This window comes from Oncorhynchus keta, unplaced genomic scaffold (assembly GCF_023373465.1).
Source record: "Oncorhynchus keta strain PuntledgeMale-10-30-2019 unplaced genomic scaffold, Oket_V2 Un_contig_2425_pilon_pilon, whole genome shotgun sequence".
Taxonomy (NCBI): Eukaryota; Metazoa; Chordata; class Actinopteri; order Salmoniformes; family Salmonidae; genus Oncorhynchus; species Oncorhynchus keta.
The window spans coordinates 1-15,385 of NW_026283803.1; the positions used below are offsets into that span (position 1 = coordinate 1).

The 15,385-nt window shown below is 44.9% G+C and overlaps 1 protein-coding gene and 1 long non-coding RNA gene across 3 annotated transcripts; one reads left to right on the forward strand and one right to left on the reverse strand.

Annotated features, from left to right (window-relative positions):
- Window positions 1-3,317: 3,317 nt before the first annotated feature.
- On the reverse strand, window positions 3,318-6,136 carry LOC127921975 (uncharacterized). 2 transcript variants are annotated; one of them, XR_008110098.1, is made up of 3 exons: window positions 6,012-6,136; window positions 4,674-4,740; window positions 3,318-3,631 (listed from the first exon to the last, which is right to left on the reverse strand). It is a non-coding gene; the product is annotated as an uncharacterized LOC127921975 (long non-coding RNA). The 2 variants fall into 2 exon arrangements; XR_008110099.1 differs by lacking the exon at window positions 3,318-3,631 and adding an exon at window positions 5,543-5,609 and having other exon boundaries at window positions 4,570-4,740.
- Window positions 6,137-6,818: 682 nt separating this feature from the next.
- Window positions 6,819-13,802, forward strand: LOC127921976 (carboxypeptidase Z-like). Its single transcript, XM_052505589.1, has 6 exons — window positions 6,819-6,837; window positions 6,934-6,988; window positions 7,358-7,541; window positions 10,171-10,318; window positions 13,084-13,225; window positions 13,405-13,802. The coding sequence occupies exons 1-6, from the start codon at window positions 6,819-6,821 to the stop codon at window positions 13,496-13,498; spliced, it is 642 nt and encodes a 213-aa protein (XP_052361549.1). The 3' UTR covers window positions 13,499-13,802.
- The last annotated feature ends 1,583 nt before the right edge of the window (window positions 13,803-15,385 follow it).

The window sequence follows — 15,385 nt, forward strand, 5'->3', positions numbered from 1 at the left end:
TTATAGTGTACATACCACACTGTAGCTTAGTGTTTATAGTGTACATACCACACTGTAGCTTAGTGTTTATAGTGTACATACCACATGTGGATTTGTGTCAATACACCTACAGTTGAAGTCGGTAGTTCACATACACTGTTGTGCTCAAAATATATCTTCATTTTTAAAAAGCCACAGGGCCAACCCAATGTGCAAAATATAAAGTACTCGGGAAATAGTAGGAGATATTCCTCTCAGGAAAACAAAGTACGACAAAGACAAAAGGGATCCCATCATGTATACAGTTGGAGTCGGAAGATTACATACACTGAGGTTGGAGTCATTAAAACTCGTTTTTCAACCACTCCACATATTTCTTGTTAACAAACTATAGTCTTGGCAAGTCGGTTAGGATACCTACTTTGTGCGTGACACAAGTCATTTTTCCAACAATTGTTTACAGTCTATTTCACTTATAATTCAATGCATCACAATTCCAGTGGGTCAGACATTTACATACACTAAGTTGACTGAGCCTTTAAACAGAACATTTCAGAAAATGATGTCATGGCTTGAGAAGCTTCTGATAGGCTAATTGCCATACTTTGAGACAATTGGAGGTGTACCCGTGGATGTATCCCAAGGCCTACCTTCAAACTCAGTGCCTCTTTGCTTGAAATCATGGGAAAATCAAAATAAATCAGCCAAGACCTCAGAAATACAATTGTAGACCTCCGCAAGTCTGGTTCATCCTTGGGAGCAATTTCCAAATGCCTGAAGGTACCACATTCATCTGTACAAACAATAGTACGCAAGAATGAACACCATGGGACCACGCAGCCGTCATACCGCTCAGGAAGGGGATGCGTTCTGTCTACTAAAGATGAACGTACTTCGGTGCGAAAAGTGCAAATCAATCCCAGAACAACATTAAAGGACCTTGTGAAGATGCTGGAGGAAACAGGTACAAAAGTATCTATATCCACAGTAAAACGAGTCCTGTATCGACATAACCTGAAAGGCCGCTCAGCAAGGAAGAAGCCACTGCTCCAAAACCGCCAGAAAAAAAGCCAGACTTCGGTTTGCAACTGCACATGGGGACAAAGATTGTACTTTTTGGAGAAATGTCCTCTGGTCTGATGAAACAAAAATAGAACTGTTTGGCCATAATGTCCATCGTTATGTTTGGAGGATAAATGGGCAGGCTTGCAAGCCGAAGAATACCATCCCAACCGTGAAGCATGGAGGTGACAGCATCATGTTGTGGGGGTGCTATGCTGCAGGAGAGACTGGTGCACTTCACCAAACAGATGGCATCATGAGAAGTAATATTATGTGGATATATTGATCTAACATCTCGAGACATCAGTCAGGAAGTTTGTTTGTCTGTAGATTCTGTTTATTGCCGGTGTACTCTGCTTGTTGTCTGTATATTATTTTAATTGTCTGTCTGTATATTATGTTTATTGTCTGTAGATTCTGTTTGTCTGTATATTATTTTAATTGTCTGTCTGTAGATTCTGTTTATTGTCTGTAGATTCTGTTGTCTGTATATTATTTTAATTGTCTGTCTGTGTATTCTGTTTATTGTCTGTAGATTCTGTTTGTCTGTATATTATGTTTATTGTCTGTATATTATGTTTATTGTCTGTATATTATGTTTGTCTGTAGATTCTGTTTATTGCCGGTGTACTCTGCTTGTTGTCTGTATATTATTTTAATTGGCTGTCTGTATATTCTGTTTATTGTCTGTAGGTTCTGTTTGTTGTCTGTATATTCTGTTTATTGTCTGTATATTCTGTTTGTCTGTAGGTTCTGTTTATTGTCTGTAGGTTCTGTTTATTGTCTGTAGATTCTGATTATTGTCTGTATATTCTGTTTGTCTGTAGATTCTGTTTATTGCCGGTGTACTCTGCTTGTTGTCTGTATATTATTTTAATTGGCTGTCTGTATATTCTGTTTATTGTCTGTAGGTTCTGTTTGTTGTCTGTATATTCTGTTTATTGTCTGTAGGTTCTGTTTATTGTCTGTAGGTTCTGTTTATTGTCTGTAGGTTCTGTTTGTCTGTAGATTCTGTTTATTGCCGGTGTACTCTGCTTGTTATTATTTTAATTGGCTGTCTGTATATTCTGTTTATTGTCTGTAGGTTCTGTTTATTGTCTGTAGGTTCTGTTTATTGTCTGTAGGTTCTGTTTCTTGTCTGTAGGTTCTGTTTGTCTGTATATTATTTTAATTGGCTGTCTGTTCTGTTTATTGTCTGTAGATTCTGTCTGTATATTCTGTTTATTGTCTGTAGGTTCTGTTTGTCTGTATATTCTGTTTATTGTCTGTAGATTCTGTTTATTGTCTGTATATTCTGTTTATTGTCTGTAGGTTCTGTTTATTGTCTGTAGGTTCTGTTTATTGTCTGTAGGTTCTGTTTATTGTCTGTAGGTTCTGTTTGTCTGTAGATTCTGTTTATTGTCTGTAGATTCTGTTTATTGTCTGTAGGTTCTGTTTATTGTCTGTAGGTTCTGTTTATTGTCTGTAGGTTCTGTTTATTGTCTGTAGGTTCTGTTTATTGTCTGTAGGTTCTGTTTATTGTCTGTAGGTTCTGTTTATTGTCTGTAGGTTCTGTTTATTGTCTGTAGGTTCTGTTTATTGTCTGTAGGTTCTGTTTATTGTCTGTAGGTTCTGTTTCTTGTCTGTAGGTTCTGTTTGTTGTTTTTTGGCAGTACCATTTAACAGATTCAAATTCCTTTACATGCAAATGTAGCAGGATGGAACAAGCCTGTACATAGATGCCTGCATATAGATGTCTGTATATAGATGTCTGTATATAGATGTCTGTGTGCGTCCCAAATGGCAGACTGTTCACTATATAGTGCACTACTTCTGCCCGGGGGCCATAGGGACTAGGATGCGGTTTGGAACAACTCCGTAGTCTCAGAGAGGGCAGGAACATTAGTTAGGACCCTGTAGGGGGATGTTCTGTACTGTCACCTGTCTGTCTGGCATGATGTAAAATACAGTTATATATATATATATCACTTCAAGACATAAGAAAGATATGTATTTTTAATAAAAAAACATACAGTTAATTTAAAAAAAACTTTGTCCGATTCCAATTACTTCCCATTCATTTTTGTCCAATTCAGGGGGGTAATACCCTTACATTAGTTAGGATATGTATTGTTAATTTAACAAAAACTTTGTAACGCTCAGAGAACATTATTTAAAAAACATACATTCTAGGCAGAGTTGCAAATAAAAATCCACATCTCAGACTGGCCAATAAAAAGAAAAGATTAAGATGAGCAAAAGAAAACAGACACTGGACAGAGGAACAGCATCCCGGAGTCGCCTCTTCACTGTTGACGTTGAGACTGGACAGAGGAACTCTGCCTAGAAGACCAGCATCCCGGAGTCGCCTCTTCACTGTTGACGTTGAGACTGGACAGAGGAACTCTGCCTAGAAGGACAGCATCCTGGAGTCGCCTCTTCACTGTTGACGTTGAGACTGGACAGAGGAACTCTGCCTAGAAGGCCAGCATCCCGGAGTCTCCTCTTCACTGTTGACGTTGAGACTGGACAGAGGAACTCTGCCTAGAAGGACAGCATCCCGGAGTCGCCTCTTCACTGTTGACGTTGAGACTGGACAGAGGAACTCTGCCTAGAAGGACAGCATCCCTGAGTCGCCTCTTCACTGTTGACGTTGAGACTGGACAGAGGAACAGCATCCCGGAGTCGCCTCTTCACTGTTGACGTTGAGACTGGACAGAGGGACTCTGCCTAGAAGGACAGCATCCCAGAGTCGCCTCTTCACTGTTGACGTTGAGACTGGACAGAGGGGCTCTGCCTAGAAGGACAGCATCCCTGAGTCGCCTCTTCACTGTTGACGTTGAGACTGGACAGAGGAACAGCATCCCGGAGTCGCCTCTTCACTGTTGACGTTGAGACTGGACAGAGGGACTCTGCCTAGAAGGCCAGCATCCCCGAGTCGTCTCTTAACTGTTGACGTTGAGACTGGACAGAGGGACTCTGCCTAGAAGGACAGCATCCCGAGTCGCCTCTTCACTGTTGACGTTGAGACTGGACAGAGGAACTCTGCCTAGAAGGACAGCATCCCTGGAGTCTCCTCTTCACTGTTGACGTTGAGACTGGACAGAGGAACTCTGCCTAGAAGGCCAGCATACCGGAGTCACCTCTTCACTGTTGACGTTGAGACTGGACAGAGGAACTCTGCCTAGAAGGACAGCATCCCGGAGTCACCTCTTCACTGTTGACGTTGAGACTGGACAGAGGAACTCTGCCTAGAAGGACAGCATCCCGGAGTCACCTCTTCACTGTTGACGTTGAGACTGGACAGAGGAACTCTACCTAGAAGGCCAGCATCCCGGAATCACCTCTTCACTGTTGACGTTGAGACTGGACAGAGGAACTCTGCCTAGAAGGACAGCATCCCGGAGTCACCTCTTCACTGTTGACGTTGAGACTGGACAGAGGAACTCTGCCTAGAAGGACAGCATCCCGGAGCCACCGCTTCACTGTTGACGTTGAGACTGGACAGAGGAACTCTACCTAGAAGGCCAGCATCCCAGAGTTGCCTCTTCACTGTTGACGTTGAGACTGGACAGAGGAACTCTGCCTAGAAGGCCAGCATCCCGGAGTCGCCTCTTCACTGTTGACGTTGAGACTGGACAGAGGAACTCTACCTAGAAGGCCAGCATCCAGGAGTCGCCTCTTCACTGTTGACGTTGAGACTGGACAGAGGAACTCTACCTAGAAGGCCAGCATCCCAGAGTTGCCTCTTCACTGTTGACGTTGAGACTGGACAGAGGAACTCTACCTAGAAGGCCAGCATCCCAGAGTTGCCTCTTCACTGTTGACGTTGAAACTGGACAGAGGAACTCTACCTAGAAGGCCAGCATCCCAGAGTTGCCTCTTCACTGTTGACGTTGAGACTGGACAGAGGAACTCTACCTAGAAGTGCCAGCATCCCAGAGTTGCCTCTTCACTGTTGACGTTGAGACTATACAGAGGAACTCTGCCTAGAAGGCCAGCATCCCAGAGTTGCCTCTTCACTGTTGACGTTGAGACTGGACAGAGGAACTCTGCCTAGAAGGCCAGCATCCAGGAGTCTCCTCTTCACTGTTGATGTTGAGACTGGACAGAGGAACTCTACCTAGAAGGCCAGCATCCAGAGTCTCCTCTTCACTGTTGACGTTGAGACTGGACAGAGGAACTCTGCCTAGAAGGCCAGCATCCAGGAGTCTCCACTTCACTGTTGACGTTGAGACTGGACAGAGGAACTCTGCCTAGAAGGACAGCATCCCAGTCACCTCTTCACTGTTGACGTTGAGACTGGACAGAGGAACTCTGCCTAGAAGGACAGCATCCCGGAGCCACCGCTTCACTGTTGACGTTGAGACTGGACAGAGGAACTCTACCTAGAAGGCCAGCATCCCAGAGTTGCCTCTTCACTGTTGACGTTGAGACTGGACAGAGGAACTCTGCCTAGAAGGCCAGCATCCCGGAGTCGCCTCTTCACTGTTGACGTTGAGACTGGACAGAGGAACTCTACCTAGAAGGCCAGCATCCAGGAGTCGCCTCTTCACTGTTGACGTTGAGACTGGACAGAGGAACTCTACCTAGAAGGCCAGCATCCCAGAGTTGCCTCTTCACTGTTGACGTTGAGACTGGACAGAGGAACTCTACCTAGAAGGCCAGCATCCCAGAGTTGCCTCTTCACTGTTGACGTTGAAACTGGACAGAGGAACTCTACCTAGAAGGCCAGCATCCCAGAGTTGCCTCTTCACTGTTGACGTTGAGACTGGACAGAGGAACTCTACCTAGAAGGCCAGCATCCCAGAGTTGCCTCTTCACTGTTGACGTTGAGACTGGACAGAGGAACTCTGCCTAGAAGGCCAGCATCCCAGAGTTGCCTCTTCACTGTTGACGTTGAGACTGGACAGAGGAACTCTGCCTAGAAGGCCAGCATCCAGGAGTCTCCTCTTCACTGTTGATGTTGAGACTGGACAGAGGAACTCTACCTAGAAGGCCAGCATCCAGGAGTCTCCTCTTCACTGTTGACGTTGAGACTGGACAGAGGAACTCTGCCTAGAAGGCCAGCATCCAGGAGTCTCCACTTCACTGTTGACGTTGAGACTGGACAGAGGAACTCTACCTAGAAGGCCAGCATCCCGGAGTCGCCTCTTCACTGTTGACGTTGAGACTGGACAGAGGAACTCTGCCTAGAAGGCCAGCATCCCGGAGTCGCCTCTTCACTGTTGACGTTGAGACTGGACAGAGGAACTCTGCCTAGAAGGCCAGCATCCCGGAGTCTCCTCTTCACTGTTGACGTTGAAACGGGTGTTTTTGCGTGTACCATTTAATGAAGCTGCCAGTTGAGGACCTGTGAGGTGTCTGTTTCTCAAACTAGACACTCAAATGTATATGCCCTCATGCTCAGTTGTGCACCGGGGCCTCCCACTCCTCTTTCTATTCTGGTTAGAGACCGTGTGCGCTGTTCTGTGAAGGGTGTAGTACACAGCGTTGTGAGAGATCTTCAGTTTCTTGGCAATTTCCCGCATGGAATAGCCTTCATTTCTCAGAACAAGAATATACCGACGAGTTTCAGAAGAAAGTTCTTTGTTTCTGGTCGTTTTGAGCCTGTAATCGAACCCACTAACGCTGATGCTCCAGATACTCAACTAGTCTAAAGAAGGCCAGTTTTATAATAACATAATTGATTTACTATAGCATAATTGTATCAACAAAGTAGACAGTAAAGTGTGACCATGTTCAGTTGCCAAACGTTGTCCAACAATGCAGATAGAAATGCCATGACTACAGCCGACATGACTCCCAGTTTTACATGTCAGAGAGGCATGTTTGTTCTACATAACATATTTCTATCTGAATGTTCCGAAATGTTGTGCCCTCCTCTTACCCCTAACTCTCCTCTCTTCACAGCAGCAGTGTGTTCAGAGATTAACCTGGGTTACTGCAATGACCTGGACTACTCCAGGTGAGTCTTCAGGTTACCCTCCCTTACTATAGACAGAGTGTGCATCCCAAATGCCACACTATTCCCTATATAGTGCAGTACTTTTGACCAGGGCCCAAAGGGGGTTCCCTCCCTTACCCCTACTAGGGTGAAGATATTTCCCACACGGAAACGGAAGAGATTCACTTTGTTTGAGAAAAAAACATTACCAATATACCAATTCTTGTTTACCTGACTGATTGATTCACTGACTCATCGACAGACCGATTCACAGACTGACTGACTAACTAATTGATTGATTGATTGACCTACTGACTGACTGTTCAAGAGACTGATCGTCAGATCGACCAATCAACCAATTGATCAATTGCTCATCTCCTCTCTCCCCAGGACCATCTTCCCTAACATCCTAGGTCAGCAGTCTCGTCACGAGGTGGAGTCTGGAGCTGAGTACCTCCTCCTCTCTGTGATCCACGGTCTCCTCAACGGGGAGTGTTCCCCCGACATCCGTCTGCTGGGGTGCTCCGTACTCGCCCCGCGCTGCCAAGACCTACCCAGCCCCGCACCTGTCAAGGTGTGTCCCAGCTAGCACATTTAGTTCCAGCCCCGCACCTGTCAAGGTGTGTCCCAGCTAGCACATTTAGTTCCAGCCCCGCACCTGTCAAGGTGTGTCCCAGCCAACACATTTAGTTCCAGCCCCGCACCTGTCAAGGTGTGTCCCAGCCAACACATTTAGTTCCAGCCCCGCACCTGTCAAGGTGTGTCCCAGCCAACACATTTAGTTCCAGCCCCGCACCTGTCAAGGTGTGTCCCAGCTAGCACATTTAGTTCCAGCCCCGCACATGTCAAGGTGTGTCCCAGCTAGCACATTTAGTTCCAGCTCCACAACAGTCAAGGTGTGTCCCAGCTAGCACATTTAGTTCCAGCTCCACAACAGTCAAGGCGTGTCCCAGCTAGCACATTTAGTTCCAGCTCCACAACAGTCAAGGCGTGTCCCAGCTAGCACATTTAGTTCCAGCCCCACAACAGTCAAGGCTTGTCCCAGCTAGCACATTTAGTTCCAGCCCCACAACAGTCAAGGTGTGTCCCAGTTAGCACATTTAGTTCCAGCCCCACAACAGTCAACGTGTGTTCCAGCTAGCACATTTAGTTCCAGCCCCACAACAGTCAAGGTGTGTTCCAGCTAGCACATTTAGTTCCAGCCCCACAACAGTCAAGGTGTGTCCCAGCTAGCACATTTAGTTCCAGCCCCACAACAGTCAACGTGTGTTCCAGTTAGCACATTTAGTTCCAGCCCCACAACAGTCAAGGTGTGTTCCAGCCAACACATTTAGTTCCAGCCCCACAACAGTCAAGGTGTGTCCCAGCACATTTAGTTCCAGCCCCACAGTCAAGGTTTCCCAGCACATTTAGTTCCAGCCCCACAACAGTCAAGGTGTGTTCCAGCTAGCACATTTAGTTCCAGCCCCACAACAGTCAAGGCTTGTCCCAGCTAGCACATTTAGTTCCAGCCCCACTACAGTCAAGGTGTGTTCCAGCTAGCAAATGTAGGTCCAGCCCCACAACAGTCAAGGCTTGTCCCAGCTAGCACATTTAGTTCCAGCCCCAAAACAGTCAAGGTGTGTCCCAGTTAGCACATTTAGTTCCAGCCCCACAACAGTCAACGTGTGTTCCAGTTAGCACATTTAGTTCCAGCCCCACAACAGTCAAGGTGTGTCCCAGTTAGCACATTTAGTTCCAGCCCCACAACAGTCAACGTGTGTTCCAGCTAACACATTTAGGTCCAGCCCCACAATAGTCAAGGTGTGTCCGAGCTAGCACATTTAGTTCCAGCCCCACAACAGCCAAGGTGTGTTCCAGTTAGCACATTTAGTTCCAGCCCCACAACAGTCAACGTGTGTTCCAGTTAGCACATTTAGTTCCAGCCCCACAACAGTCAAGGTGTGTCCCAGCTAGCACATTTAGTTCCAGCCCCACAACAGTCAAGGTGTGTTCCAGCTAGCACATTTAGTTCCAGCCCCGCCCCCTTCAAGGTGTGTTCCAGTTAGCACATTTAGTTCCAGCCCCACAACAGTCAAGGTGTGTTCCAGCTAGCACATTTAGTTCCAACCCCGCCCCCGTCAAGGTGTGTTCCAGCTAGCAAATTTAGTTCCAGCCCCGCCCCCGTCAAGGTGTGTCCCAGCCAACACATTTAGTTCCAGCCCCGCCCCTGTCAAGGTGAGTTCCAGCTAGCACATTTAGTTCTAGCCCCACAACAGTCAAGGTGTGTTCCAGCCAACACATTTAGTTCCAGCACCACAACAGTCAAGGTGTGTTCCAGCTAGCACATTTAGTTCCAGCCCCACAACAGTCAAGGTGTGTCCCAGTTAGCACATTTAGTTCCAGCCCCACAACAGTCAAGGTGTGTTCCAGCTAGCACATTTAGTTCCAGCCCCACAACAGTCAAGGTGTGTCCCAGTTAGCACATTTAGGTCCAGCCCCACAACAGTCAAGGTGTGTCCCAGCTAGCACATTTAGTTCCAGCCCCACAACAGTCAAGGTGTGTTCCAGTTAGCACATTTAGTTCCAGCCCCACAACAGTCAAGGTGTGTCCCAGCCAACACATTTAGTTCCAGCCCCGCCCCCGTCAAGGTGTGTTCCAGCTAGCACATTTAGTTCCAGCCCCACAACAGTCAAGGTGTGTTCCAGCTAGCACATTTAGGTCCAGCCCCGCCCCCATCAAGGTGTGTTCCAGCTAGCACATTTAGTTCCAGCCCCACAACAGTCAAGGTGTGTTCCAGCTAGCACATTTAGGTCCAGCCCCGCCCCCATCAAGGTGTGTTCCAGCTAGCACATTTAGTTCCAGCCCCACAACAGTCAAGGTGTGTTCCAGCCAACACATTTAGTTCCAGCCCCACAACAGTCAAGGTGTGTTCCAGCTAGCACATTTAGGTCCAGCCCCGCCCCCATCAAGGTGTGTTCCAGCTAGCACATTTAGTTCCAGCCCCACAACAGTCAAGGTGTGTTCCAGCTAGCACATTTAGTTCCAGCCCCACAACAGTCAAGGTGTGTTCCAGCCAACACATTTAGTTCCAGCCCCACAACAGTCAAGGTGTATGTGCTGGAGGGGTTGGATACAGGATGGGTGTCCATCTCATATGGATTAATACAGTATTCTTCTTCTCCTCATATTCCCCCTTCTTCTTCTTCTTCTTCTTCTAAAGTCATGCCGCAGTGCATGTGAAGCGGTGAGGAAGGGGTGTGGCCACGCGTTCGAGGGCATCGACATGGCGTGGCCTTACTTCCTAGACTGTGACCGATTCTTCGCCGGCGAACAGGAAGGCTGTCACGACCCGTTGGCCCCGTTAAGAGGTAGCCCTCCCAGGAATTGTACATGCTAAAAAATAACTTGTTGAATATACAATAATTACACAATAAGAGTTTTTACTGTACTGTAACACAAATTGAATTTTTAAAAGCTCTGAGCTTAGGTGGGACGTTAGTGTCCCACCTGTCCAACATCCGGGGAAATTGATGTGCGCGAAATTCAAAATACAACCTTTCGTAATATTAAACATTCATGAAAATACAAGTGTCTTACATCGTTTAAAAGCTTAACTTCTTGTTTATCCAGCCGCTTTGTCAGATTTCAAAAAAGGCGTTACGGCGAAAGCATACCGTGCGATTATTATCTGAGGATAGTCGGCCCGCGTACAAAAGCATTTACAAAAAAAATTCCAAACGAGCAAAGGCATCACGAAAGTTAGAAATAGCGATAAAATAAGTCACTTACCTTTTAAGATCTTCCTCTGATTGCAATCACACGGGTCCCAGCTACATAACAAATGGTCCTTTTGTTCGATAAAGTCCTTTCTAATATCCCCCAAAAATGTCAGTTTAGTTGGCGCGCGTTGACTGAGTAATCCACATTTTACCCTCATTCAAAATGCATACAAATGAACCAGAAATTTTGTCCAAACAAGTCAAACAACGTTTCTAATAAATCCTCAGGTACCCTAATATGTAAATAAATTATACAATTTAAGACGGGAGAATAGTATGTTCATTACCGGAGATAAATAACGAAATGTGCGCCCTCACCGCCGTGCGGTGGGAGCCACCTAGAAAAACTACAAATTCTAGCTAATTTTTCAAGAAATACGCCTGAATCTCTTTCTAAAAACTGTTGACATCTACTGGAAGCCCTAGGAACTGCAATCTGGGAGGTATTCCATTGTTTTCCCCATAGACAGCCATTTTAAATGATGTCATCTCCCCCCAAAAAACAATTCCAGATGGATTCTCCTCGGGTTTTCGCCTTTAACAATTTCTGAAACTGAGTGTTTTCTATCCAATACCACCAATTATATGCATATCCTAGCTTCTGGGCCTGAGTAACAGGCAGTTTACTTTGGGTACCTCATTCATTCAAACTTCCAAATACTGCCCCCTATCCCAATGAAGTTTTAACATGTTGAACACGCATTCTACCCTGTCTTACAAAATAAGAGTTTTTAATGTACTGCTACACAAATAGAATTTTAACATGTTAAACACGCATTCTACCTTGTCTTACAAAATAAGAGTTTTTAATGTACTGCTACACAAATAGAATTTTAACATGTTGAACACGCATTCTACCCTGTCTTAAAAATAAGAGTTTTTACTGTACTGTTACACAAATAGAATTTTAACATGTCAAACACACATTCTACCCTGTCTTACAAAATAAGAGTTTTTAATGTACTGTTACAGAAATAGAATGTTAACATGTTAAACACGCATTCTACCCTGTCTTACAAAATAAGAGTTTTTACTGTACTGTTACACAAATAGAATTTTAACATGTTAAACACGCATTCTACCCTGTCTTACAAAATAAGAGTTTTTACTGTACAGTAACACAAATAGAATTTTAACATGTTAAACACGCATTCTACCCTGTCTTACAAAATAAGAGTTTTTAATGTACTGTTACACAAATAGAATTGTAACATGTTAAACACACATTCTACCCTGTCTTACAAAATAAGAGTTTTTAATGTACTGTTACACAAATAGAATTTTAACATGTTAAACACGCATTCTACCCTGTCTTACAAAATAAGAGTTTTTAATGTACTGTTACACAAATAGAATTTTAACATGTTAAACACGCATTCTACCCTGTCTTACAAAATAAGAGTTTTTAATGTACTGTTACACAAATAGAATTTTAACATGTTGAACACGCATTCTACCCTGTCTTACAAAATAAGAGTTTTTAATGTACTGCTACACAAATAGAATTTTAACATGTCAAACACACATTCTACCTTGTCTTAGCATTCACAAATACCTGAAAAGCTAGTTAGGAAATAGTGCATTTTTAGTTCCTAAATACATTAAAAATGTATTTGAAAGAGCTTACCAAGTATAATGAAAATCGGAACAATTGTAATGTGTGTCCGCCCCTTTAAAAAAAGTTTATTTTAGTTTAAAATGACCTACCCACATCTAACTGCCTGTAACTCAGGCCTGAAACAAGGATATGCATGGTCTTGGTATCATTTGAAAGGAAACACTTTCAAGTTTATGGAAATGTGAAAGGAATGTCATTCAATATAACACAGTAGATCTGGTAAGAGATAAAGAAAAAAACATCATCTTTGAAATGAAGAGAAAGGCCATAATGTATTATTCCAGCCCAGCTGCAATTTCGATTTTGGCCACTAGATGGCAGCAGTGTCTGTACAACGTTTTAGACTGATCCAATGAACATTGCATTTCTGTTCAAAATGTTGTATCAAGACTGCCCAAATGTGCCTAATTTTTTTATTCATACCTTTTCATGTTCAAAATTGTGCACACTCCTCAAACAATAGCATGGTATTCTTTCACTGTATTAGCTAATGTAAATTGGACAGTGCAGTTAGATTAACAATAATTTAAGCATTCTGCCATATCAGATATGTCTATATCCTGGGAAATGTTCTTGTTATTTACAACCTCATGCTAATCGCATTAGTCTACGTTAGCTCAACCGTCCCGTGAATGGGACACTGATCCCGAAGAAGTTTTAAAATGTGTTTCAGAAAACCAACTATGATCAATTCAGCTAACCCCCTCCCCCCCTCCTTTCACCCTCTCCCTCTCAGCCAGACATGAAGTGGCTTTCTCCAACCTGTCTCCAGACGAACCCTCCACCATCATTCAGTTCACGTACCACTCCAACGCCCAGATGTACAGCGTTCTGAAGAGGACTGCGGCCAAGTGCTCTCACATCTCCCGCACCTACAGGTACTGGCTGTTGTCTGCTGCTGTTTACTTGGACAGGAAATACAACCTCACGGATGAATAAACTACTGATCTGTGTATCTGTATATCTACAGTACTGATCTGTGTATCTATATATCTACAGTACCGATCTGTGTATCTATATATCTACAGTACTGATCTGTGTATCTATATATCTACAGTATCGGACGCAGCACGGAGGGGAAAGACCTCCTGGCCATAGAGTTCACAGACAACCCCGGAGGGCATGAACTGTGTGAGTGTGTAACTATTTAAGGTGGAGTGATTTCTGGGGTTTGAACTGCACAGCAATGGGGCTAGTGAGCTAGGGAGCCCATTGGTACAGGGCTAGTGAGCTAGGGAGCCCATTGGTACAGGGCTAGTGAGCTAGGGAGCCCATTGGTACAGGGCTAGTGAGCTAGGGAGCCCATTGGTACAGGGTGAGCTAGGGAGCCCATTGGTACAGGGCTAGTGAGCTAGGGAGCCCATTGGTACAGGGCTAGTGAGCTAGGGAGCCCATTGGTACAGGGCTAGTGAGCTAGGGAGCCCATTGGTACAGGGCTAGTTGAGTATCTCCTGTGTCTTAAAGCCTATTGGTACAGGGCTAGTTGAGTATCTCCTGTGTCTTAAAGCCTATTGGTACAGGGCTAGTTGAGTATCTCCTGTTTCTTAAAGCCTATTGGTACAGGGCTAGTTGAGTATCTCCTGTGTCTTAAAGCCTATTGGTACAAGGCTAGTTGAGTATCTCCTGTGTCTTAAAGCCTATTGGTACAGGGCTAGGTATCTCCTGTGTCTTAAAGCCTATTGGTACAGGCTAGTTGAGTATCTCCTGTGTCTTAAAGCCTATTGGTACAGGGCTAGTTGTCTTAAAGCCTACATTGGTACAGGGCTAGTTGAGTATCTCCTGTGTCTTAAAGCCTATTGGTACAGGGCTAGTTGAGTATCTCCTGTGTCTTAAAGCCTATTGGTACAGGGCTTAAAGTTGAGTATCTCCTGTGTCTTAAAGCCTATTGAGTACAGGGTACTAGTTGAGCCTATCTAGTTGAGTATCTCCTGTGTCTTAAAACAGGGCCTATCTCCTGTGTCTTAAAGCCTATTACAGGGCTAGTTGAGGACCTCCTGTGTCTTAAAGCCTATTGGTACAGGGCTAGTTGAGTATCTCCTGTGTCTTAAAGCCTATTGGTACAGGTGCTAAAGTTGTACAGGGCTAGTTCTCCTGTGTCTTAAAAGCCTATTGGTATCTCCTGTGTCTTAAAGGGTACTAGTTGAGGACCTCCTGTGTCTTAAAGCCTATTGGTACAGGGCTAAAGTTGAGCTATCTCCTGTGTCTTAAAGCCTATTGGTACAGGGCTAGTTGAGGACCTCCTGTGTCTTAAAGCCTATTGGTACAGGGCTAGTTGAGGACCTCCTGTGTCTTAAAGCCTATTGGTACAGGGCTAGTCTTGAGTATCTCCTGTGTCTTAAAGCCTATTGGTACAGGGCTAGTTGAGTATCTCCTGTGTCTTAAAGCCTATTGGTACAGGGCTAGTTGATTGGACTAGTTGAGGACCTCCTGTGTCTTAAAGCCTATTGGTACAGGGCTAGTTGAGTATCTCCTGTGTCTTAAAGCCTATTGGTACAGGGCTAGTTGAGGACCTCCTGTGTCTTAAAGCCTATTGGTACAGGGCTAGTTGAGGATCTCCTGTGTCTTAAAGCCTATTGGTACAGGGCTAGTTGAGGACCTCCTGTGTCTTAAAGCCTATTGGTACAGGGCTAGTTGAGGACCTCCTGTGTCTTAAAGCCTATTGGTACAGGGCTAGTTGAGGACCTCCTGTGTCTTAAAGCCTATTGGTACAGGGCTAGTTGAGGACCTCCTGTGTCTTAAAGCCTATTGGTACAGGGCTAGTGAGGACCTCCTGTGTCTTAAAGCCTATTGGTACAGGAGCTAGTTGAGATCTCCTGTGTCTTAAAGCCTATTGGTACAGGGCTAGTTGAGGTACAGGGCTAGTTGAGGACCTCCTGTGTCTTAAAGCCTATTGGTACACCTCCTGTGTCTTAAAGCCTATTGGTACAGGTGTCTTAAAGCCTATTGGTTGAGGACCTCCTGTGTCTTAAAGCCTATTGGTACAGGGCTAGTTGAGGACCTCCTGTGTCTTAAAGCCTATTGGTACAGGGCTAGTTGAG

Coding starts and splice junctions, on each gene's coding strand:
- LOC127921976 (XM_052505589.1), top strand. Junction 6,989..7,357: donor AATGACCTGGACTACTCCAG/GTGAGTCTTCAG, acceptor CTCTCTCCCCAG/GACCATCTTCCCTAACATCC. Junction 13,226..13,404: donor CACATCTCCCGCACCTACAG/GTACTGGCTGTT, acceptor ATATATCTACAG/TATCGGACGCAGCACGGAGG.